General features: G+C 39.8%; 2 protein-coding genes across 2 annotated transcripts in view; one reads left to right on the plus strand and one right to left on the minus strand.

Annotated features, from left to right (window-relative positions):
• The window catches only part of LOC113825586 (protein phosphatase PTC7 homolog), a 175,938-nt gene extending 168,906 nt beyond the window's left edge, over window positions 1–7,032 (plus strand). The window contains exons 2-5 of the mRNA XM_070129555.1: window positions 1,504–1,683; window positions 2,717–2,915; window positions 3,189–3,445; window positions 4,167–7,032. Of these exons, the coding sequence (XP_069985656.1) occupies window positions 1,504–1,683; window positions 2,717–2,915; window positions 3,189–3,445; window positions 4,167–4,216 (686 nt within the window). The 3' untranslated portion in view covers window positions 4,217–7,032. The remainder of the gene's footprint in view (window positions 1–1,503; window positions 1,684–2,716; window positions 2,916–3,188; window positions 3,446–4,166) is intronic.
• Window positions 7,033–17,425: 10,393 nt separating this feature from the next.
• On the minus strand, window positions 17,426–23,442 carry LOC113825585 (cathepsin L-like peptidase). Its single transcript, XM_027378420.2, has 7 exons — window positions 23,345–23,442; window positions 20,743–20,841; window positions 20,366–20,518; window positions 20,011–20,217; window positions 19,441–19,632; window positions 19,049–19,214; window positions 17,426–18,392 (listed from the first exon to the last, which is right to left on the minus strand). Exons 2-7 carry the CDS (start codon window positions 20,839–20,841, stop codon window positions 18,184–18,186), a joined length of 1,026 nt encoding a protein of 341 aa, XP_027234221.1. The 5' UTR covers window positions 23,345–23,442; the 3' UTR covers window positions 17,426–18,183.
• Between the last annotated feature and the right edge of the window lie 3,555 nt (window positions 23,443–26,997).

Here is a 26,997-nt window from a genome sequence, read left to right on the forward strand (position 1 = left end):
AATGGTGCACATGTTTCTGCCCCGGTGACAGAGAGGGCACCCCCCCCCCCCCCACACACACACACACACTTTGCAAACAAGCTAAAACTTTTCCTAAAGTCTTCTGGGAGTGATATAAGTCCTCGGTCGATTTGACTTTCCTTCTCTTTCTTTTCTAATGTTTTTTTTTCTTTTCTTTCATCTTTTTTTTTTTTTTTTTTTTCTTTTTTTACGAAGGGTGGGAAAGAGACGCAAGAAGAGGATGCTAATGAATTGGGCTCAGGACTTCTCGGTGTGGGTTTGGGTTACGGAAAAACCGACGGAAGAGAAGGGCTGTCTGTCTGTCTGTCTGTCCCTCTCTGTCACTGTCTCTGCCTCTATGTCTCTCTCTGTTTCAGTCTCTGTCTGTCTGTCTGTTTCCCTCCGCCTGTCTGTGCCCCCCCCCCCTCTCTCTCTCTCGTGTATGTTCTTATACAGTCCTTGTCGAATGGTGTGGATATAAAACTACGTCGATTCCGGTAGAGATTGACCCTAAATAGTTGGTGGATCGGAACAATAAATTCAGGTGCATTTTACTTACAATAAATTCAGGTGCATTTTACTTTTCGCGACAACACCGCTTTAACATCCTCGGGCCTTACCCCCCCCCCCCTCCCCCTGTCCTCTCCCCATTCCTCGTCCTCCCTCGCTGTGCACCGTTTAAAAATTTACATGGATAATATTCCGAGGCATCACGGCGGGAAATGCAATAGTCAGCTTCCATTACCTGTTGTGGGGAAACCTTGTTGTAGTTTGTTTGTGTTATTTTCCTGTTTTTTTTCTCTTTTTTGGAAAGGGTTAACTTGCCTGTTGTCTTGATTTTTTTTTCTATCGGGGTCAAATATTTTTTTGTGCATTTTGGTGCCACTATTTGAGAAGAAAGTTATGAGTAAGGACAAATGGCATTCATTGCCATTCGTATATTTTTGTACATTTATCGCAATAACCAACGTTTACCTATTTTGACCCATGTGTTCTACCCCCTCCCTTCTTCCCTTTTCTCCTCCCCTTTTACCCTCGTTCTTTCTGAATACCTTCTTCCCTTTCTCTTTCCATATTTCCCTTTCCCCCTTCCCCCTACCCCTCAGCCGCATCCGGACTGCTCGTACATTATTCACCGGAATGCTGCTCTCAACTGCTACCTGTGTTGTCCTGTCCTCCGTCCTCCTCTGCCTGTGGCCATTTTCCACTTCCCTTTCTAGACTCCCATCTTCATACCTTTCGTCTCCCTTCCTCACCCTTCTTGCCCTTCTCCCCCTTCACCCCCCCTCTCTCTTCTTCTCCCCCTTTCCCCCTTCTTCTCCCTCTCCTCCTTCCCCCTGCCACTCCCTCCCCCTTTCATCACAAAGGCAAGGCAGATGACACCCTTTAAGCGTAGCGTCGAGTCCCCTCTCTCCCTGATTCTGTTTGGACTTGGACGACGAGTACTTTGCGTCGTTTTGCTGTTACTTGGACCAGTCTAACTGCTTTTTTCTCTCTTTGCAGGCGTAGCGGACGGCGTGGGCGGATGGCGGGCCTGGGGGATTGACCCCGGCGAGTTCTCCAACTCCCTGATGCGCGTCAGCGAGCGTCTGGTCAGGACGGGGAGCTACACGGCGTCCGACCCCGCGGCCATCATCGCCAGGGCGTATTACGAACTCCTGGAGAACAAAACGCACATCTTGGGTACGTTTTTGGGATGCTGCGGCGCCATGGGAAGGGGGTGAACTTCTCGCCGTGTTCTGCTGTGTGTTTTCTGGTCTTCCTTCTGCTTTCTAGTATTTGTTTTCCTTTTCTTGCGTTCGGACTTATCGCTCTTTTTTCACTTCTTTACTTCTTCATGGGGACCTTTTTGTTTGCTATCGTTCATGCGATCTGTTCCTTTTTATTTTTCATTCCTCTGTCCTTCTAAGTAGTCCGCCATCTCCTCCTCCTGAGCCCTACTTCGCGTCCACGCCGGCAGCGGGCCGACGCGAGAATCTTCTTGACATGTTCACACTGGCAGCGGAAAGAGTTAACTGTTAACTTTTCTATATAAAGCCTCCTTAATATAGTCATGAAAAGCCTTCCAGCCCCTGCTTGCTGACAAATGTTGACGCTGCCTTTTCCTCCAGTTCGTCCTGTTCATCGTCTCCACCTCTTGTTCGCTTCGACTCTTTCTTCCAGAGCAACTCCTTGACCCTCTTCTCCACTTGCCTATGCCCCCCCCCCCCTCTCTCTCTCAGCACCTCCGTCAGGCGCTCTCACTTTCCGGCAGCCACGACTTCTTGCCCAACCACTTGTTCCCCCGTGAAGTAGGTCGGTTACCCGGACTTTTGTGGTTAAATTGGGAACTGTTGGCTGCCTTTACTCCCACGGCATTGCGCTCTCTGTTGCTCTTGTTTGCTGCCTTTACTCCCACGGCATTGCGCTCTCTGTTGCTCTTGTTTGCTTTCTTCAGTTCCAGGCTGACCCCTGGTTTGAACAATCCCGTGGCTTGTGTTTGCGTTTGGCCTACGCGGTTAAAAGCATAATATAGTAATATGTTTTAATGCTGTTGAGTATATTATATAATGATTATAATGTGTAAATACTCATGTTTACCAAGTTAGTTTTTAAAGATTTTCTGCGACTTACAAATTATACATTTAAGTGTTTTTAGATATTTATAGGTATGTGTGTGTATGTATGTGTACATATATACCTACGATTGTGTAAACTTCTAACCTCTTGGTTACAGGGAGCAGCACGGCCTGTGTTGTCGTCCTTCAGGGTGAAGCTGGCCAGCTGTACTCGGCGAACATCGGGGACTCTGGCTTCTTGGTCGTCCGGGATGGCTCCGTGGTCCACCGGTCACAGGAACAGCAGCACTACTTCAACACCCCCTTCCAACTCTCCCTCCCACCTCCTGGCACCAACGCTCAGGTCCTTAGCGACAGGTCAGTGTCGATGGTCGAAGGAAGACATTGCAAGATCGATATTTCCATTTGTGCTGTATTTATCTCCTTGTATTGATATGCGATACGCTGTTTCTGTATTAGAGACAATCGCCTTGATAATTTACCTGTAGGCGATTTGAATTCCCTATTCCATATGGCAATGAACATAATTTCCTACCTCGTCAAATTCGAATCTGATCAAAAGATTGGGCTATCCTTTCACTCTGGTGGACTGCCTCGCGTGGATACTGACGGTGCCTTCCTCCCTTCCAGACCCGAGAGCGCCGAGACTCGAGAATTCTCTGTGAAGGAGGGGGACGTGCTGATGGTCGCCACCGACGGGGTGTTCGATAACCTCCCTGACTCCACCATAGTCAAAGAAATGGTCAAAGTGCAAGGCTCCACAGATTTATTATTACTGCAACAAGCTGCCAACTCGATCGCACAGCAAGCCAGAAAATTGGCTTTCGACGAAGATTATATGTCTCCATTCGCCCGAAACGCAAGAGAAAATGGCATAAATGCAATAGGTAAGGATGGAATATTATACACACATGTACACCTATATGCACACGCACGCAAACGCATACGCGCACACAAACTCGAGCACATGCACACACCAAACCGCAGACTCACAAACGAACGCACTCACTCATTCACTCACAGTAATCTGGGAGTGTGTGTCGAAACTTATGAGTGGGGTGTTTGGGGGGGGAGGCGAGGATATGTACATGTTTATAATTTGTTTACCTTTGATAAATTAATGTAGTGAGTGCCCATTGGTGCAAAACGAAGCAATTAATTCAGTTAGTCATTACATATTCCTTCTAAATATATAATAGCTCTTATAATTGGATTAGTTTGTTAAGTGAAAGGGTGAATAACCGAGTCATTTCTTTCGAAAAGCCAGTAATTAATGGTGATAACTATTTATAATGAATGATTTGAATCCTGTGTGAGTCAGAGTAGGAAAGAAACTTACAGGCTTATTTGTTTGAAATTGTAGCTTGGATGATTAGACATCTCTAGATCAATTTACTTTTTGCTTGAAACAGATATTTCATGTTTCGTGAATGGCAAGATGAAGTACTGTGTCGTTTCATCCTATACAATTGAATATTTGACATATACTTTTATTTTAATATGTCTTTATTCTGTCAAATATGAATTTCAAGTCACTTTTTCTCAAGGAAGGTAATGTTCTTGATGATATAGACTGCTAATGTTAATCAATGCCTTTTTTTATTGCAGGTGGTAAACCAGATGACATAACTGTTGTATTGGCAACAATCACACTTTAGACTGTGCGGGGCCCCAGGAACCCATGACGAAATCTCTGCATCATCCAGACATGTGTACATACTCCACCAAGTCCTACATGCCTGCAAGATATTTGTTGCATCCTTGTTCTCTAATTTTTGCAACTTGAAACCAATAAGCAGCTTTTCACTTTATGAACAAGGGGAAAAATAATGTACTTCAGCGATGTTGTTTTATGGAAACTCTTTTGCTATTTGTTGGTTGTAATTTAATCCTGAACGCTGCATGATGCTTGAGGTACCCATAGAAGAATTTGGAAAGGAAGTCTCTGACAGCCTATAATTTCATGAAGTTAGAATGTTGATATCATTTTCATGTAAGTTAACATTTTCATAGTAGCCTTTTCATGGTTGTCAGAATTACTTGAAAGGTAGTAATGATTAGTCATCCTGTTTATACATATCTGATAGTTTTTTTTTTTTTTTTTAACAAGGTTGAACAGGGTTGTTGAATAGTAACCGTTATCATTCAGGGTTTACTGATAAACATTATGTATCATCTCACCACTTTTAATAGGAACAGTAAGGACACAGCATGAATTTGAACAAACTGAACAGAAATAAAAAAAGAGAAAAACCCAAATTTGTGCTGTGATCTTCTTTCCGAACATAATAATAGCTACATTCCATACCCTCTACTTCCCAGCACCAAACATTCATTGTTTATTTTACCCCATGGTATATAATTATGTATGGGCCAGAAATCATGCCAACAGTTTAAAGCTCCAATGTACAGAAGTAAATGTTCAGCTGAGCTTTCCGTAGTCAAAGAATAGTAGTACTTTATTTTATGCTATAGATGTCAACTTTTGTATTTAATGGTTTAGACATTATTGTATACCATGGACTGTAATTCATCACCTTGTTCATACTTCTAGTTACATGGGACACTGGGACATTCTACAAAAACTTAACCTCAAGGAAGAGTTAAGAGAAATGTCTTTTTTTTAATTACTGCCAAATCTCCTGATATGGAAATACGATCAGGCCAGTAATATTAATAAACTATAAACACAATTGATTTAATATGTATTTAAGCTTGCCACTTTTATGTGTGGCTAGTGGTTATAGATTATTAAGATTTCTGGTTGAACATATTTCATAAATTGAAAGATGTCCTTATAAAGTGCAATTCATCATTTTTGTCATTCAGTCTAGTCAAATACCATTAATGCCATTAAATATTCATCCATGCACACTTTAGCAGTGTTGTATAATGGGTTGTAAAGACATGAGATTTCCCAGCCCTGTTGTGGAGCATCATCTGACAGTACCAACTTCAGTACATCTTAGTTTATGAAAAGTGAAGAATGTTTCATAGAAGAAAAACAGAAACTTTTAAAAATAAACCTGAATATATGACAGTTGGTTTTCATTGTTGCCACAGGTTTAGTGCACATAGTTAAATAACAAGTGTTATGTATCACAGTCTGCTTAAACTTTCTGGGGCCCCAACACCATAGCGTCAGGACCAGTTCAGTAGTAGTGAGCCAGTGTTCTCACTTAGGCACGTAGTACTCATAGATTAGGTAGTGTACTGGTATGGCAGATTAGGAAAGATTTGTTATATCATGGAAAAATAATTAGATAAGTGAAATAATAAAAGTGGATGATGATAATGCTGGGAAAATATATGACGAAGTGGCTACTATATATTACATTTTAGTACAGCTTCAGTTTGGGTTTATTTTTGCGTTTGCCATCACTTGAGTCTGTAAGTCATTAGCATCAGTACCGATTGCTAGCTCATTATAAAGATTAATATAAATTATTTTAAATACCTTATGTAGGTGTGCATTTTTTTCTCTTTTTTTTTTTAGGTCATGTGTCAAGTGATTGTTTTAATTTTGGTCATGAATGGATGTGCAGCTCACAGTATCTCATAAAGCATTAAAGTGGTAGGGCTAGTTTGAAACAGCAATATTGTTATGTTCCTTTCCTTACATATTACATTATTTGATATTGTTGTTAGAGAATAAGGGCTCCATAAACTTTAACATTTCTATAAAGGTATCTTTCATGATGTACTTCCAAGATATTTTTGTAAACTGTCAAAGTGAAATGTTCCCAATGGTAGTGCACTAATGATTTGTATCTCAGCAACTCAAAGGCAATATAGGTTGTACAGAATATTTTGTTAATTGAAGCAGTTTTATCCTTACTCTGATTTTTCTTGTGTATTTTGTAAAAAAAAGATATTTCTTAAGGCTATATATGCTGATTAAAAAAATATTCTGTATATTTTATATTGGTATTGGTATAAGCTGCATTTTTGTGATACAATTTGTTATGATGAATAAATGTTTTGGAAAAGGTATTGCTAAGGATGCATTTTCTTTCAGGTAGAGTTGACAGAATATATGACTTGCCATTTCACAGATGCAAGATACTTATCACAAGAACACAGCTTGAATTCTGTGATCCTAGTTCTTGTCATTGACGGACAGAATTCAAAAAGGAGTCTGCTGGTTGAAGCAAACTCACTTCAGAATCTAAAAGAGCAAAAAAAAAAAAAAAAATGTTTATTGTACTATATAAAAGAAATTCTCAAAAACAATGAAACGATTTTATGTCACAGGTTATGGAAAGAAATTGACTATAATTTTGGAATAGAACAACAACTTTGGTCACAAGGAAGGTGACTGTTTTTTTTTTCCTTTTTTTATTTCTTTTTTTTCTTCTTCAGGGAAATTTGGTAAAGGAGGAGTCACTGTTTGTGATGTTGCTTAAGACAATGCAATATATTATGTATTATAATTGTATTATATTAATACATAAATAAAATGCAAGAAAGTAAATTTGGATTATTGATTTTAATTCCTTGTTAATTTTCCGTAATGGATTTCCTGTAAGTAGGGTATTGTTAGCTCCAGACTCGTCAGGCAGGGTAAAACACAACGTGCTGCAACTCTTTATTCTATTTCTTAAATTATTAATTTAAGGATTTACCACTTGGATCTCAGTTAAAAATCCAGAAGAGAAATTTCCAATATATCAATAATTATATAGAATGAAATCATATCAGACTCATATACATATGAAGCTAATATTTTCATGTTCAATTCCATAATACTATCAGTCATGATAAGATTGACAGACAGACAGGCACAGTAAAAGAGAGAGAGAGAGAGAGAGAGAGAGAGAGAGAGAGAGAGAGAGAGAGAGAGAGAGAGAGAGAGAGAGAGAGAGAGAGAGAGAGAGAGAGAGAGAGAGAGAGAGAGAGAGAGAGAGAGAGAGAGAGAGAGAGAGAGAGAGAGAGAGAGAGAGAGAGAGAGAGAGAGAGAGAGAGAGAGAGAGAGAGAGAGAGAGAGAGAAAGAAACAGAAAGAGAAAGAGAAAGAGAAAGAGAGAGAGAGAGAGAGAGAGAGAGAGAGAGAGAGAGAGAGAGAGAGAGAGAGAGAGAGAAAGAGAAAGAGAAAGATAAAGATAAAGAGAAACAAAGAGAAAGAGAAACAGAAAGAGAAACAAAGAGAAACAGAAAGAGAAACAGAGAGAGAAAGAGAAAGAGAAACAGAGAGAGAAAGAGAAAGATAAACAGAAAGAAAAACAGAAAGAGAAAGAGAAAGATAAAGAGAAAAAAGAGAAAGAGAAAGAGAAAAAAAAGAAAGTGAGAAAAGAAAGAAAGAGAGAGAGGGGAAAAAAAGAGAGAGAGAGAAAAAAAAGAAAAAAGAAAGAAAGAGAGAGGGGAAAAAAAGAAAGAGAGAAAAAAAAAGATAAAGAAAGGAAGAAAGAGAGATATAAGGATGAAGATAAAGATAAAGAGAAAGAGAGAGAGTTTTCAAATAGACTGATGCATCAGAAATCAAAATATTATATGTCTGATTATATTTGTATTATTGTTACTTAAAATCTTACAACTACAATTTTGACTTAAAAGCCTTTTTGGCAGTGCCACTTAAGTCCCAACATTTTTCTAGCAGTTAATTTAGCTTAATGATTCCCAAAAGTGATTGAAGCATCATAACATAATTATATTTTTACCTATCACTCAACATAATATTTTCCTCAACAAATACGTTTTATATAGCTGTTCCGCGTTTGGAAGAAAGTGCCCTCGAAATCATAGGCTGACTGCAAATGTTAAGTGAACTGCACATACGGTTTAACTGAATATGTTGATCCTACTCACTGTAGATTCGTAATGCTGTATTATCCATCATGTAATCTGTATGACCGAATGAAAATTAGGTAAAACATCAACAAGAATTTGACTAGCTATTTTCCAAGCTCCGAATCAATACATATAATAGATGCTATATTTTGTAAATTTCAGTGTCAATTTCTCCTAAAGCCTGTTAGAAAGCATGTGGCAAGTTTCTTCGTCATAATAAAAAGCATGGGGCAAGTTTCTTCGTCATAATTTCTCATATTTTTTTTATTACCGACACATGGAGCATCGGATAACGAATGCGAAAACAGATATATGCAACGTTTCTTTTTCTCTCTCTTAATCCAGGGGTTCTCAAACTTGCTTTTGGCTGCGACCACTGCCAATTACTTAGATTCGCAATCCAGTCCCCTAGCAACAAAGTAGCAACTATTATCAATATTACAAGAAGAAAGCATATATATATACCGTGGGTTTATGACGCAAGATGATGATGAGGAAGAAGAAGAAGAAGAGGTGAAAGAAGAAGAGGAGGAAGAGGAAGAAGAGGAGGAAGAAGAAGAGGAAGAAGAGGAGGAGGAAGAAGAGGAGGAAGAAGAGGAGGAGGAAGAAGAAGGAGAGGAGGAGGAAGAAGAAGAAGAAGAGGAGGAGGAGGAAGAAGAAGAGGAGGAGGAGGAGGAAGAAGAAGAAGAGGAGGAGGAGGAAGAAGAAGAAGAGGAGGAGGAGGAAGAAGAAGAAGAAGAGGAGGAGGAAGAAGAAGAGGAGGAGGAAGAAGAAGAAGAGGAGGAAGAAGAAGAAGAGGAGGAGGAAGAAGAAGAGGAGGAGGAAGAGAGAAGAAGAGGAGGAGGAAGAGAGAAGAAGAGGAGGAGGAAGAGAGAAGAAGAGGAGGTGGAAGAGAGAAGAAGAAGAAGAAGAAGAAGAAGAAGAAGAAGAAGAAGAAGAAGAAGAAGAAGAAGAAGAAGAAGAAGAAGAAGAAGAAGAAGAAGAGGAGGAGGAAGAAGAAGAAGAAGAAGAAGAGGAGGAGGAAGAATAAGAGGAAGAAGAAGAGGAGGAGGAAGAAGAGGAGGAACAAGAAGAAGAGGAGGAGGAACAAGAAGAAGAGGAGGAGGAGGAAATAGAAAAAGAAGAGGAAGAAGAAGAAGAGGAGGAGGAGGAGGAGAAGGAGGAGGAGGAAGAAGAGGAGGAGGAAGAAGAGGAGGAGGAGGAAGAAGAAGAGGAGGAGGAAGAAGAAGAGGAGGAATAATAATAATAATAATAAGAGGAGGAGGAGGAAGAAGAGGAGGAGGAGAAAGAAGAACAAGAGGAGGAGGAGGAAGAAGAACAAGAAGAGGATGAAGAGGAAGAACAAGAAGAGGAGGAGGAAGAAGAACAAGAAGAGGAGGAAGAACAACAAGAAGAAGAGGAAGAAGATGATAAGGAGGAGTAGGAAGAAGATAAGCAGGAGGAGGAAGAAGAAGAGGAGGAAGAAGAGGAGGAAGAAAAAGAGGAAGAAGAAGAAGAACAAGACCAAGACCAAGGAGATAATGATGATGAGGAAGAACAAGAAAGAGAACAAGAACAAGAAGAGGAGGAGGGGTTACAGTATCTCATGACACCTCAAAATTATGTTGCGACCTTTCTGGGATTCGGGACCCCCACTTAATTAATTTAACTTAATTAATTATACTGCACAATACTCGCAAAAACAAATTAACATCAAAATGAAACACATGGTGAGAAAAAATGTATGTGGTAGTACCATTGCTTTTCTCAATAAAAACAAATAAAAAGGATTTGTTATTTGCCCATCAACTTGCCAAACGCTAATGCTATGCCCTTCCTGTCTGACAATTATACAATGCACACACACAAGCCCCCCCCCCCCTTCCCACACACAAGTACATAAATAGAATAGGTAAGAGACTGAACAAGCAGTGAGCACCGTAAAATTCATGCCTGATAATATTCCATTATTCTTAATACTAATAAAATAATTGGTAAATGTTTACAACGAGACTGCATCCGCCAGAGTACCCGACTCAAGCCACAAATTTTCTGGGGAGCCCCGTGAATCGTTCTTTCTTTCTTCCGTTTTTTGGAGGGAGATTTCGCTCATAGTAGGTGTCCTAACAAACAAACGAAAGTGGAAAATAGACACACTCCAGAAAAAAATTGGCCACGGCAGATTCGACACAGCGTTGCGTGAACGGAGGAGCGAATGAACATCATAAATGTACAAACTACCACAAAGCCGTTTGAACCAAAAACCTTCATAACCCGGGAGCTACGCCCTCCCAGTCGCCGTACTTCCCTATCCCCGCACTCACCCCGATTCCCTATTGAGGGTTTTGACCCCGGACACCCTCCCCATCGCCGTATTTTCGCTACCGGAGGCGCTGCCCACGGACCCCCTCCCGATCGCCACTTTTGACTATGCATTTGAAGGATACGAACTGAGTTTACCTTAGTGTTGAAGTGCGGGTGGCTGGGAAGCAACGGACGCCCCTGACGTAGTTCTGCAGCTGGAACACGGTTATTGTATTTCAATGAATTTCTTGTTATGACCGATAGCGTAGTAACTTCGTTAAGATATCGTTTTCACCGGAATATCGGGAAATAATTCGGGAACAAAAGTAGAACTGCAAATAACCTTCACTTTAGGAACGAGCAATGCAAACTGAGTCTGACAAGCGAACTGTCAAATTTGACGGTGGATGGCTGCGCAGGCACAAGTATGGACGTAACAAGTATTTCCATATAAGGAACGAAACTTTAATAAACAATTATTTTGGTATCATTGAATATAAATCAAATTTCAGAAATTTATTAAGAGTATAGTGCATTTCTAAGAGATAGGCGTCGTGACGTCACGAGCTACATGCAGTAAGACAGTGGATGAAGAAACATGGGGACGCCATCGTTTAGGAGGGAGTGTGAGGAAGGGGAGCAGGGGAACAGGAGGAGTGATGTCAGCAAACACTTCACTTAGGGAGAGTGGGAGTCGAAAGGTTGGAGGATAGATGAGGTATAGGTATGTTATCTACACACACACACACCTATATATATGTGTGTGTGTGCATATATATATATATATATATATATATATATATATATATATATATATATATATATATATATATATATATATATATATAGCAACAGGAACAACGAAGGGAAGGACAAGAATACACACGAATATGCCGAAGGCCTTTTCGCTAATGCTTCGTCAGGGCATACATGACAAGAGTAAGGATAAGGATAAGTCCGATATGCGAAGCTGAGCCTCGCCCGGCCTGTGCCGACTAATGTCGACTCGATCAACGTGTGTCAGCTAGTGCTGACGCGACAGAGCTTAGTCCTTACCCACCGCGGTGCCCAGCCACAGCAGTAACCTCCGAGCGACAATTGCGCGAGCCGCCGACCCCTCGGATGAGAGGACGGCACATTACCACTGTACTAGCCTGGAGGCGCTTATCGTGTAGTGACGTTGGAGAGCACTGCGGTGTTGGCTGATTCGTTGCTTGTGCAATCCTCGTGCACTCACCTATGTAGACTATCACAACCACCACAGGGTATGCAGTACACCTGGCTGGCTTTGACACATTTATTGAGACAAGAAAAATTACATCTCAAAAGGATGAGGAAAATCAGGTTATCCTCACCCTTTTCTTAAGTCCCTGTGCGGTCTCACAATTCATATACAAAACTTAGGTATAATAATATTTAAGAATAAATACAACACTTAAATTATAAAGAATTACAAGAATTCAGTCATTGGTTTATATATCGGCAAGGTGATATAACACTCCCACCCTCATCCAGATAAGTCCCCTCCTGGGCTTACATAATCAAATACAGCGCACAAAAAATATGCGCGAGCAATATATAATTATAATCCCGGAGAAGAGATGAATCAGTTGCTGAGTGGAATGATTGTGTTTCAAGAGAATGAAGCCTAACATACGCCAGTCATCAACAGCAAAGTAGGAGACATTAGTAGTTTCAGCAGCAGGATGGCCTACGCATATTTGCGAGGCATGTTTATGATATTGGTGCAAATTGCCTGTACCTCTTCAAAATCTCGAATACCTGACCATTCCTAATCATCCACACAGCCTTTTCAGGTAAACCTGTTATCTCTGCATTTCTATGTGTCTGAAGCATAGGCCACTGTAATATATAATGTATCAATGTATGAGGGGTCTGTTGTGGTTTGACCTCTTTCTCTCACGATATCTTCGATCTTCTTGCCTGAAGACGTAGCTATCTTTAAAGTGCGGCCCACTAGGGCCTCCAGGTGTTCAGTCAATTCCGAGTGGGTGATGATTATTCTCTGAGTCTTGTTCTGTCTTCACCTCTCGGTCTGCTCATGATCTTCTCGGCCTTGCGTCGGAGGTAGGTGAGCATGGAGCGAGGATAATGGAGGTGTTGCAGACGTGTTGCATTTCCTCCTCCAAGAACTCAGGTCTTTGATCTTCTTACTATGGGCAGAAAAATAATGAATGAAATCATCTTTATTGGTGGGTTTTCTGTACACGGAAAATATCGGGCCATCAGCTCTTCTGTGGATCATGGTGTCCAGGAAACGGAGCTGTTCATTCCTTTCTTGTTCTGTGGTGAACTGTATGGAGGAGATCCGACAGGTTCGTCCTGGTTGGTACTACAGCGAGGATGTCGTCCAAGTAGCGGAGCCAGACCAAGTATCTTCCCACGATGCTTGGGTAGTGTTCAGCCTGGAGGGTCTCCATGAACAGCTGGGCAAGGACTGCTGAAAGTGCTGAACCCATCGCAAGTCCCTGGATCTGTTCATACTCACGTCCTCTCAATTCAAACGGGCCAAACTCCACGCAGAGACAGATGAGTCTGATGTAATCGTCTATTTGCAGTGGTAATTCGCCCTCGTCCATTCTTGCCAATGGTCGTTCTGCAGCTTTGATGGCCCCGTCGTTCGTAAACAGGGACTTGACATCGAAGATGACGAGCTTTCTACACCCCTACACCTTACAGTTTGGCCATCATGTCTGAGGTGTTTGATAGATGGCAACGCTGATGGAGTTTTAGGCGGCAGATAGAGGCGATGCGAGTTTCTTTGCTAGACGACCGTCTTAAACTCCATCAGCGGTTGCTATCTAGCTGACACCTCCGACATGATGGCCAAACTGCAAGAACTTGTGAAAAACTAAAATCTAACATGTCAGTACTCTCTTCAGATGATACCATGCACTTTTGCTGTAATGCGATTAATAGAAATAGTGTATGTCTTAAGATGAACAAATATATTGCGTTTCTTCTTGTTTATCTCTGGAGGCAAAGGCAACAGATGATCATAATCATTTGTTTACTCTTTTTTAATCTACAGTGTAATCATAGTTAAGGCTATTCACTGTATAAAAATTGTGAATGAAAGCATCAAGTTATGGTTATTCACTGTGTGAATATTGAGAATGGTTAATGGTATATTAAGTATATTAAAAGAGGGCTAAAGGGTGATAGTTGCTGTGTCAACTATCTAGAGTAATCTTGAAAGGTTAAAGACGTATAAATGAGTTGATATGTGAATGGGCTATGGTGGGTCTAGGTAAGGGAATTACATATAGGTTTCACGTGTGTATCCAGGAGGGAGTGAAAGGGATAGAGGGGATGGAGGGAGGGAGAATGTAGTGTAGTTGGAGTTGAGGGGGTGGGTTGTGTTGGGAGGGAGTAGGAGGAAGTGGTGTGGGGGAATATGAGTAAGAGGAGGATGGGAGTCGGGAAGTTGGATATCGGTAGTTGGAATTTATGGGGATGGACTGTGCTGGGAGGGAGTAGGAGGGAGGGGGAATATGAGTAGGAGGATGGATATCGGTAGTATCAGAAGGATGGATATCGGTAGTAGGCGGAAATGAGGGGGTTAGGTTGTGTTGAGAGGGAGTAGGAGGAAGGGGTGTTGGTGGAATATGAGTAGGAAGGGAATGGATATCGGCAGTCCCTTCGAGTGTGAAGGGAGCATGAGTTGTGGAATTTTGTGTCACAAGCATATAGCTCTGAATATCTTCCATAGTTTCTGCAGTGGAGTTGGTTGCAGAGTTCTGTGAGACGAAGGTTTTCTCATGAGGGGGGAAGAGGAGACTGGTGTCTGAGGAATAAAGGCAAAGGCAGATGGAGGTGAGTGTGCGGTAGGGGAAGAAGGCGTGGAACGTTCAGTCTGACTAAACGTGGGGGAATGGTGTTAGCGCTGTAGTTGAGATTGGAGCTGTATTTGAGATTTGAGTGTCTGGATTTAGAGTGGCAAAAGAATTTGACTGGGGGAGGTAGAATGTAGAAGTGGGGAAGTAAGTAGGTATAGGGGAGGGTGTAGGAACATCTTGGGGTGGAGGGGAAAGGGCAGAGCGAGCAACATTACTAGAGCAGGGAGTATGAGAGAAACCTTGTCGGCGTGCATCCTGTCTGGCTTCACACAGAGTGAGGCCATTTATGTATGAGTTGCTACCTCAGACTCAAACTTGTAAGTGGGACAGCCTCTATAGAATACATTATGGGGGCCACCTCAGTTAGCACATGCCCGTTTGTGCAGTAGTTTGATCGGTTATGACCGGGTTGGGCACATAGGGGACATTGATCTGTGGAACGGCAGTGTTTGACAGGGTGGCCAAAGCGCCAACAGTTTTGACATTGACGGGGAGGAAGTTGGTATGGTCGAACAGGGAGGAATTGTCCTCCAATGTAAATACGGAAGGGAAGGTCATGTGTACGGAAAGTAATTTTGGCAATGTTGGTGGGTTTCTTTCTATGACCTCTAGGAGGAATGGAGTAGCAATGTACTGATATCACATCATGGTCTTAGGGCAGCCGAATAAGTATTCTTCACAATCTGACCAGTCGATATCCATAGGGCAGCTTGCTGAGGAGATAGACACAGTTCCGCTACAAGTATTAAGAGTTGGATGATGTTCTGCAGGAGTGGAGTTGCCAGAGAGATCAGTTAGATTTGATAATGCTATAGCTTCGGTTTCAGATGTGTCTGTTACGAGACGGAAACGATAGGGTCGGGTACGAAAAGGGACTCTGCCCTCTTGCTTTTGGAGGCATTGTTGAAAGAAAAGTGTTGCCTGAGTAAAGACCTGTAGGGGGGATCACGGAAAATCGGTCCCATTTAGCTGGGTTGGTGGTGGTAGAAGGACGGGGACATGTGGAAGAGGGAGTGTTGTTGAGGGGGGTAGTATTACGGAAAAATGGAGAATAAGGCTGTGAGGTAGTAATAAGGGACGATGGGGTGTTTGACGAAGAAGGTTGTAGTGGTAAAAGTGATGAAGTTGATGAAGTTGGGAGAGTAGGAATGTCTTCTGGAGATTGAGTCTCAGCTTGGGTGGGTAATGCACCAGTAGGTATTGAGGAGTGGGTAGTAGTTTCAGTGTTCAGAGTCGTGGTCAAAGGAGTCTGGGGAGTTTGAATTGGTGGGGCTATTTGATGAAGGAACAAGCCTCATTGCCCCTAATAAGGGTATTACATTTTCATTACTGTCCATGGGGAGCTTTGACTATGTTGGGGAAATAAACAGTAAGGGCTAGAAAACTAAAAACAGGGGAATACAGTGCCCATGGTTCCCTTTGGCCGTTCAGGACTGGCAAAAAGTCAGCCTTTCAGAAAGAGGTTGGAGAAGGGATGGAAACAATTGAAAAAAAAAAAAAAAAACTGGAGGGAGAAAAGGCCAAGCAAAATTAGTTGAGTCGAGGTCAGAGACCCTAGGCAGGGGAGATCCCTGCATTGGGTCTCAGTATCCGTCTCCTAAGCCTCCTCCCCCCCCCACGACAACAGCGGGCAAGGGATTGGGGGCCTATACATTCAAGTAATATTCAATTGAATGCATTCACAGAGAGGTCTAAATAAGGTTATATTAACCTGCAACGTGACTACTCAGTGCACCTAAACAAACCACACATCTCGATTACATGGCTTGAGGAGAGGAATGAATGACATCTAGTTTATGAATGAGATAAAAGGAGTGTGCATGATGACTAAGCAGGTTTCAAGATGACTAGAACATATTTCCGCAATTGTGAGAGCTTAACAAAATTGTGACTTGCATCCTTAAAGGTTTTCTCTGAAAGAAATGTTTAAATTTTCCAGGTACTCTGTATAAAATATATTCAATGTCTATAATTACCTTAACTGGAATATTTAACGTACATTCAATTTTTAAGCTTGCATACAGAAAACAATATAACCAACTAGGTGTTTACATGAAATCGAGGATCATTTTGAAACATCAAACCTTTTAATAAACCTTGGTAGCGTTTCTAACACATCTAATTTTCTTTCTACTATGTAACATATTCATCTGGAATACTTATGTAATTATTGAAAAATTTCTGCTGCATCAAGTTCTAAGGTCATTGACAGCATATTCAAAATATAGCAATAGGGTGTGACTTAGGGATGAAGCCCAAGCTCATATAGAATTGTGAAGTATGGTAGCAAAAAGGATACAAGAGTTGACATTTGGACAAAATATGATAGATATCAAAGGTTGTAGAACGCTGTTGGTTTGAATAGTGAAAAGGGTAGAGGAAATTGCAAATGGAGTATGAAAGCCATTCAATGCAGACATAGCCAGTCCTTCCAACTTTCAGCACAGCTCTCATACTTGAGGCTGTGGACAGAGGAAAACACGAGAAGGAAAAGGAAAGAAGAAAAATAACATGCTAAGTTAGTTGAGACGAGGGTTAAGGGCCAAGGCAGGGATAGTCCTCTTCACTGAGCTTCAGTCTACATCCCCTAAGCCCTCCCCCACGTCAACAAAGAGTATGGGATTAGTCCGTTATCTGGTATAATTAAGACTGACATTGATTATCTAAAACTGATCAAGATTTACATTCCTGAATCTGACAATTTTCCAAACATCATTAAAAGTCTAGATTTCTTACTTTTGGTAAATTTGATATAAAAGTCTGAAGTTGATGTTTTCTATATAAAAGATTTTATATGATTGCCTAGTGTTGTATGCGCTTTATTTGTATATTTTCAAACTTCTTCCTGAAGTAGACAGACAATTGTGCCAATATTCATTTACATAAAAAATACAACTGAAAAGGTTAAAATATTGATAGTGGAATATCAAAACTATGATAACTTTTAAATATTTATTAAGAAAACTACATAGCAGATTTTATCATCACAGGTGTGTACTCCCTGATACACAACTCCTCCTGTTCAAATTTCCTGGATCAGACATTTCATTTCTAGAAACGTACCTATGAAGCCTTGCAAGATGTTGGCCGACAAAAAGGCTCAAGAAAACCCTTTAATGCAATGGGTAAACTCTTAACGGGAGACCAATCCTTTCACCTGGTGGGGAGAGGTACAACTATTGCTCCCACACAACCTTGTAGCTAATGAGCCTTTCCCCCCAAATGAGGCAGCAAATGTAAATGCACGTACGAACACATTAACACTTACAGGTAAGAGAAATGAACAGCGAAGATTCACACTCCTAGATGCTATGACACAAGACAATTCTTATACAAAAATAAAAAGCCCTAACCTGTTTGTCACATGAAGGGAGCAGGTCAATTAGAAAAAATTCACTCCTAGGAAAAGGTTGCACAGCTAAATAGTGAAATTCTTTTTATCATTCTTTCAAGAAATCTAGTGTTCTTAAATGGTGATGAAGACGAGTAAACAAATTTCCTATGGGGTTTTTGCTTTTCTTTTAAGAACATAGTGCTCTCTGTATAAAAAACTCCCACACAACAAAACCTGGTGCTCACATTCAGAAGTATTGCTTGTTGTATGTTTTGAGAGCACTAACCCACAAGAAAGAGGGAAAGAAATTATTTAGGGTAAACATTAACTGTGGCTTCATGATCTTTTACATTATTCACTCTTTAGACAAGAGGGAAGGAGGCGGAGGAGGCAATGCCACACTGGTTGTCGTGATTGCGGGCCATCTTAACGTAGCCCTCATCACCCCAGGTTGTACCCCATGAGTTCTTGACCAGCCAGTAATCTGTGCCGTCATCGTCAATGCCGTAGCCAACAACAAGAACACCGTGGTCAAGCATCTCAGGGGAGCACTCTGGTTCAATGTACACACCTGTAGGGAATATAGAGTTTAGGATTTGTCCCTACATAAGCCAAATGCAATGAAACAATATTGCCTGGTCTTCAAATATGAAATTAGATATCGTTACACTAGGTCCCCACTATGGTAAAATTCTAAGTAATTTATGCCATTTTCTACCCTTCTAACTTACTACAGTTTTCTCCATAGCAAATAGATTTGAGAACAGTTTTTTAATCAAATGGCCCTATTCATCCCTGAATTTTAAGATCTCACATATAGTTAACTTCATCACAGGAGTTTAGAGCGACTCATTTTACACACTAGAAAAAGGTGTCTCTTGCTATGTCAAATGGTTGCTAAGATCACGAAAGTTTAGAATAGTTAATGCAAGGTAAGGCATAGATAAATTGACTGAATCTATCCTTATACATTTAATAGTAACAATTATGATGGGCTAGCTCTACTTCCAACAGTTATTAGGTGTTAACAGTCTAAGCTACATTAGACAGAAATGAAAAGAGAAGAAAAAGCTAAAAGGAAAAGTACAGAGAAAAGAGATGGGTACTAACTAAAATTGTAATAATAGTAATAGTAATAGCAATAATAATAATAATAAAAAATAATAAATATATATCAATGTCAATAATGGAAAGAAAAAGAGAGAAAAAAAAAAAAAAGGGTCCTACCATGGCTGTAGAACTGGAATGACTCATGAGATGCATCAATAGCCACAGATACTGGGCCAACGGTAGCAACAGCCTTCTTCAGTGCATGTTCACTTCCCTCACGCACATCAACGAAGCCCTTATCCTCAGCACCAGCAGAACGGGGGTTGTAATGGCACTTCTCATCCTGTTAAGAGTTTACAGTTAGCATCTTGGAAGTACTGTGGCTCTTGTCTAGGTGATTTTTGTAATATTTCAGTTTTTGAGAAGCTTCAAGAAATTACAAGAAATTGGAGAATATAGTTTAAAATTTCTATACTGTACCATTTCAAAGTTTCCACTTTGTTGCACAAAATAAATGAGGAAAGTTTTGAAAGCCCTTCAAAGAAGCATCCCTCCATTCTGTTCCTTACCTCTCCATCATATGGGTAGCTGTCCTCAGTGTCAATGCCACCATTCTCCTTGACGTACTCAAAGGCGTTGTCCATGAGTCCACCGTTGCAGCCATTGTTTCCAAACTTGCGTGAGCAGTCCACCAGGTTTTGCTCTGAGAGGCTCACCAGCTGACCAGTCTTGCGGAACGTCTGACCCTCCAATGCACCAGTCTGAAAAGCAATTGGTGGGGATTAGGTACCAGTCGGGGAATGGTTTTTCACATCATTACAAAAAGTATTTATTTGGATGATAATGATAACAATAAGCATAAATAATAAAAGAATATATATATGAATAATAATAAAAAAAAAGAAGAAAAAAAAAAATCTTCACATTACAAGAAATGCATCTGACCAGTTTCAGTTGTAGAAATATATGCATTTTCACTCAAAACCAGTTGAATACACTTCAAGTATTATGACACATTCTTTATTCTGCACTGGTCATAATGAACACTATTCAACAACAACAAAAAAATGTGTAATGGAATTTATAGGAAAAAAATATGCACAAACCCTAAAAACCAGTGCAACTCTCAAAAAACTCACAGCAGAAAAGGCCCAGCAAGAGCCACACTGGCCCTGGTCCTTGATAGGTGTGACGGCTCCCTTGGTTCTCCAGTCGACATTCTTGGGCAGCTGCACATCATCATCAGGCTCAATGAAGGTGGCTCCTGTGTATTCGCGGTTGCTCTTGTAACCCCCAGTGTGGTTTCCACGGAATCCGTTCATGGTTGCGACGAACTCATGGTGGAGCTGCAGAGGAAGGAAGGTGGTGAAATAAATTTGTTAGCTCCTGGTCATCACTTCTGCATTGAGACTGATATTCTAGTTTTTAGTCAAGTTATTTCACAGTATATATATAAACCAAACAATACAGGCCTCTACCATACACTACACTCACCATATCTCCATATTTGTTCATTTCGAGTTTGTAAGTATGGTGCCCCATAGCAAAGCCCTTGTTGTGCTTGGCAATCTTGTGCTTGTTCTCTGTGAAGATCTTCATGCGGAATGACTCCTCGACCTCTGAGTCATACTTCTTGCCATGTTCAAGCTGTCAGAAAATGAAACATGGATAAATGAATTCAACTGAAAAAGACATTTCCACTTCACCTGAATGCAAGGGAATGTGAAATGAAATAGCCTTTCTAATAATAGATTATATATAAAATACCAAATAATTAGAAACACATGGGCATTTGACAGTGTGATTATATAATGAGTGAATATCAACTGATTACTAAGTGTAGATTCAATGACAAAAATAAGACTTATTACCTTGAAAGACTCCCATTCCTCCAGAACAACAGAGAAAAAGGACACGGCCGATGTGGATGCCACAACGGCCACAAGCACTGCTACACTCAAGAATTTCATCTGAAAAAATCACAAAATATTAATATTCAATTTTGATATCAACTAAAAGTACCACAGGCATACACAAAAGGAATTATGGATATAATTATGTACATATGCACAAGTGTGCAAGAAATAAAGCATGAAGTTTCTTGCCTAAAATTTGGAATTTAGATTACAATTATATTACAGCAAAAACAATCCTAAATTTGCTTTGCAAAATGAGGACCTTTAATGGTACTACAAAAACAATACAATAGTCAAAGCATGCATAGCAAGGTTATGAAAGACAAATTCTGAATACCAATACTAGGAGGAATATATGAATGTGCACACAAGGTTCAAATTGCTTCCTTGTAAGTGCTGGGTGCAAAATGGTCAAGGCTTTTTTGGCTTCTTTGTTGCTCTGGGCAACAAACTTTAATCAAATTAAATCATAATCATGTTATGAATATTGCAATAATAATTATCATTTCATCATAAAAATGTGTATGTACACACACACACACACACACACACACACACACACACACACACACACACACACACACACACACACACAAAAATAACTAGGTCATTACTGCAGATTTCATAAACAGCATTAAAAAGTCTAGCAAATAAATCACAATTATACTATACAGGGTGTAGTCGTTGGGGATGTGCAAAGGCAACCTGAACTTATTGGAAAGTTCAGTGGTGTTGTTAAACCTGGTATACACGTACCCTTGGGGGTTTGTGGCATTTTACAGGGATATAGCAAATGAGTGGTGATATATGGATGGAGAAAGACACAAAAGGTTTGGCCAGAAAAGGTCTACTGAACCCCATGAATCATATAATGAAGCTCAAAGGAAAGACGAAGATAAAGAAAAGAGATGAAGACTGGGCATACATTACACAAGCAAATATTGATCATTTCTATGGTATTCACTGCAATCTCTGTATATCAGGTTTTCTATTAAGGGAATACAAAAATGGTACTGTACACTAGACTGCCAAGTATCAGTCAGTACAGATCAATGAAGCTCCACCCTACAAAAAGGCACTTATCCTGTTGGTGCTCTGGCAATGGCCAATACAGCTCCAAAACACACTTTCTGACTTGAAGCTCTAGCAGACCTGCCCAGGTAATCGTTTCTATAATGATTAATCAAAACTTTACCTATCCTAAATGTGTGTGGGAGTTGGCTTTATTTTTTATTTATCTTATTTTTTTATTTTTATTTTCTGAAAAGTCCATCACAAAAGTTCAAGACTGCCACACTCCTAGGGATCAAAGCCAGTTTAAAGTATACTTTAAAAGACAATGGCATATGATGAAAAAGGATTACAGAAGCAAAAGTGGGAGCCATCTATTCCATTTCAACATTTAGTAACATTCTAACTACATAATCCTGCTTTAAAAAAATCCCTCAAAGTAGTCATATCCACATGGACTAAAACGAGACACGTTTCTCAGAATTACACAACTGAACGACAAGAAGTGATGGCCATTTAACCCTCCCCTAATAATTTTCATACAGATTCAAACAAGCTGCCTATGTCCCTCACATTCATAACCCAGATAATCATTGTGTATTAACCAAATAGTTCAATCTTTGACTGGGTTATGGGACTGGCAACATACTTTCTCTTTGTTACTTTCTTTATCAGCCAATTTTGGTCAATCTAAAAACTGGCTGGGAAATGTGTACTGAAAATGCCACGTTCCAGAGAAGGGATGGAACAGTATGACATGAAAACCTTTGTCTTTTAATGGATTTAGATAAGCCTTTGGAAAAACAAGCTGACAGCCGATAATCACGATATTTGATAAGGATTCCATGCGTCAACAGAAAAAGAAAAAAAAAACAATATTATGATTTACCGACTTCTTAGTACATTAAATGTTCATCATTGATATTCAAAATCACGAGTATAACCCTGTTTATACCGAAGGGAAAGAAAACATTGAATACAAGTCGTGAAAACGGCCCATAGCAACACAAACGATTAAAAAAAAAAAAAAAAAAAAAAAAAAAAATGAAAACTCGTTTGACCTCTCCCACACTTCAAAACTTGGGCATCGGGCACTTTCTTGGGGTACTATTTACATGAAAGAATATCTGAGAACTTTCGGAGTTTTGATATTAACAATAAAGTCAATTTAGAAGAAGGAAAATGCTCATATGTTGAAGTGACGCTAATGACCTACAAATGTCACTGGAGTTCGGTTTTTCCTGGTTTCATTTGACCGATTTTGTATCTCGGGCGTTCTATATACGATTGATTTCCCCTCAGTATGTTATTTGAGGTCTTATTCGTGGTGTTTGGCACCAAGAAGAATCTGCAAATTATGACGTTCTTTGTTGCGCACTTCCTTGCTGACGCAGTGTCGTTTTGTTACATATCAAATGACTGACTTTGATTATTTCTTCGGGAACTTCTAATGGAGTATCTATACTACATAATTAACACCATTATCGAATTATTGGTAAGTTATTAGAACAAAGAGTATTTCGATGTAAAGTAGTATATACCTCACCTTCTAATGTTTACCCCGGACTGCCACAAGCATTCGAGTTTTCCTGTATTTATACTCTAGCGGAACTAGTCGTACTGCAACCTAAAACTCGAAACAAAATGGACCCTATCTAAATCAGATCATACTAAAGAACAATATATGAATTCTTCGGCTTCCAAAACCCTAACCATAATAACCTATATCGTTTTCACTTGTTCAATTAACGAGAAAAATCTTGTACGCCTGGCATGGGGGAATCACGGCTGTGGGCTGAGTCACATATTCACATGACTTTTCTAGAGGATTTTCTGTATAATTCTTGTTCATGACGGATGTTATGCATTTAGTTATTGTTCTTTGTGAGATTATCTACACGTTGTTGAAATTAATTTGTTTTGGTTACGTTTTCTTCCATAAAATTGATCGGTCAATAAACTTGGTATTTAGGTACTCTGTGGAAACCGTTATCTACAAAGGACCACATTTTTTCTTTCTTTCTGTACCGGTAGACATGGAAAGATATGATAAAGGAAGCATTCCTGTTTCTCGCAAAAGGCTTTGAGGTGTTGCATGTTGAAACGAGAGAGAGAGAGAACTCTTCTCTCTCTTTCTTTCTTTCTCTCTCTATCTTTATCTCTCTCTCTCTCTCTCTCTCTCTCTCTCTCTCTCTCTCTCTCTCTCTCTCTCTCTCTCTCTCTCTCTCTCTCACTCTATTTCTCTCTCCATCTGTCTTCCTGTCTATCTATCTATCTATTTATCTATCTATCTGTCTATTTATCTATCTGTCTGTCTATCTATCTACCTACCTTTCTATCTATCAACATATTTGTCTATTTATCTACCTATCAATTTATCTATCTGTCTCTCTTCTATCGCCATTTTAACACGGTTTTACAACATGTACAGTGACATCCATGGACTTCACCAAAGTAAAGATCTCTCGATGACTCTTGAAAAACACATCCGCGTGGATTGCACTTCTGTATATCCAGTAGCACATACATTCACAGATAGACGGACAAGCACACACACATACACACGCACGCACACGCACACGCACACGCACACACACGCACACACATGCACATATATGTATAAATATGTGTTTACATATATTTATTCATTTAGAGAGAGAGAGAGAGAGAGAGAGAGAGAGAGAGAGAGAGAGAGAGAGAGAGAGAGAGAGAGAGAGAGAGAGAGAGAGAGAGAGAGAGAGAGAGAGAGAGAGACGGACAGACAGACAGAGAGAGGATAAGAAGAAGGTAAAGGAAGAGAAATAGGAAGCTGTGGGAAACATCACTGAAAGAACGCCATAGGGAGGTGAACTATATGACCGAGGGTGGAGACAAGAAAATACGAAACAAAACATGAGAAAATAGTACAAGATAATGCTGGATGGAGAATACTATTTTCCTTTGCCAAAATCAATCAATCTTTTTTTTCTACAGGAATGTAAATATGCGTTATGCCTCCATTAAAACATATATAACACCATCTTTCTCTAAACGCCATGGTCTAAAGGTACGAGATATTACACCATGCTTGTGCCGGTTGCATGGTGGAATCAAGCTAGGTTAGGTTTCCAGAAATCCAAATGTAAAAGTTTTCCTATTTCTGCCTCTGAAGCTGAATGGCCACTTCTTCTCATGCAATTTCCAGCATGATGTCAAAGATATCTGAACGAAAAGTCTGATTTGTGTAGCGTTTTTCTGACATGTAGATATTTAGTATCAATTTGAAGTTTGGGTTTGTGTGAATACCTCAAGTATGACCTTGATTTACGATTTTTTTCTTTCTTTTTTTTTGTCTTCCAGTTTTCCCTGAAGACAGTTGAGATACCAACAGAATCAGTTTAAGTCTAATTCATATTTGATGTAAAACACAACAATGAGAAAAGAAATGAAAAAAAAAAAACTTTGGGATGCTTCGAATGAAATCCTCAAAATGTTGCTCCATTATTATTATTATTATTATTTTGCGTGGCTCTAATCTATTATTATGATTCCCATCTCTCCATCCTTACCTATATCATTCACATATATAAAATATCATTATCGCATTCCTCTTCTGAAAAAAACAACCTTTTTTCAACAGTGATAAAATTCGCGTGACAGCAACTCTGACCGGCATAGCCCAAGTGCCGACGGACCTGAAGCTGCCGTGTCTTTCAATGACCGCCACGTGCAGGCAAGTGGCTCGAGTGTGACGCAGTTGTGGTGGAGATGCAAGGAACGTTGGCAAATGTGTTGGGGGGAAACGGTGGGTCATTTTTGGAATAGAAAGGAGAATGGAGAGAGATACAAGGTATAGAAGTAGGAGGAGGAGAAGGAGGAAGAGTGGGAGAAGGAAGGCAGGGAGAGGAGGAGGGAAAGCATAAGAATGAAGACGATGGGGAGAAGAGAAAATAGAGGGAGAGAAATAGGAGTGTATGTATTATAATTGTGATACATAGAGGATTTAATAAGCGTTAAGATTGAGAGAGAGAGAGAGAGAGAGAGAGAGAGAGAGAGAGAGAGAGAGAGAGAGAGAGAGAGAGAGAGAGAGAGAGAGAGAGAGAGAGAGAGAGAGAGAGAGAGAGAGAATGAAAGAGAGTACTGATAGAGACAAAACAAAAGGACATAGTCCAAATGCTTCAGGACAAGATAGCACGAAAGTAAAGGAAATGAGATAAACCACGAAAAAAACTCACGCACATAGAACCAAAATGACTCAAAACATTTCGTAAGGGCCTTCAAAAAGGTTGGAAGGACAGAGAAAGGAAGTCACATGATACAGAATCGAACGCGCCCGAAAGCAGTTTGCATCACTCGCCGCTTTTTGCATTTCACTGTTTTTATTAATATTATTTCTATATCTACTTATTTGTTTGTCTGTTGATTTTTAAAATTTGTTTATTGCTATTTCGACTTTTATATTTTGCTCTCCTTTTTATGATCTTTTTTGCCCGTCTGAGTTCTCTTAAAGGTGATTTGATTTTTTATTTTATCATTATGCTTCGTAAATTGTGTTTTTTATTGTGTTACGCCTGATTTAATTCCATTTTCATTTCCTTTCATTCGCGAACATATCCATTCCTTTATTTTTTTCGTTTGTGATTTTATTTGAGTTTATTCGTACTTTTGAATTGTTTAAATTCGTTTAAAATCTCATGATCTTGTTTTTGGCTTTATTAATGACTGAAAAGTTGTGTTAGAGGTTATGAGAAGAACAAAACAAGGAAATTACAATAAAGTTATTTAGTGTTCGCGAGAGCGTGTGGGAACGAACATCTCGCTTCACATCTCAAAGTCATTCTAGAAAAAAAAAAGAAAGTGAAGAGGTTATCGTACAGTAGATGCATTTTGGTCTAAATCTTGAGAAGTTGCAAGGCTGAAAATCTTAATGTGGCTTAGGTGAGTTTGAAGCTGATGCTAACCTTGAACTTCTTGGGGAAACAGCTTCCTTGCCTGTATTGCAACACTATATTGCAGTGTTTGTTTATTATATATTTATTGACTTTATTGCTGGTCGTTTGACTTTATCTGTCTATTATATGTTGACTATCGATGGGCATTTGGTTATATTTATTTTTTGATTTATCATTTATTGACTTTTATCGATGGGTATTTGACTGTATTGCAATACTGATCGGCAATTAGCTTCCTCTTCCGAGAACTAATATAAAAAAGTTTTTT

The sequence above is a fragment of the Penaeus vannamei genome, chromosome 14 (genome assembly GCF_042767895.1).
Source record: "Penaeus vannamei isolate JL-2024 chromosome 14, ASM4276789v1, whole genome shotgun sequence".
Taxonomy (NCBI): domain Eukaryota; kingdom Metazoa; phylum Arthropoda; class Malacostraca; order Decapoda; family Penaeidae; genus Penaeus; species Penaeus vannamei.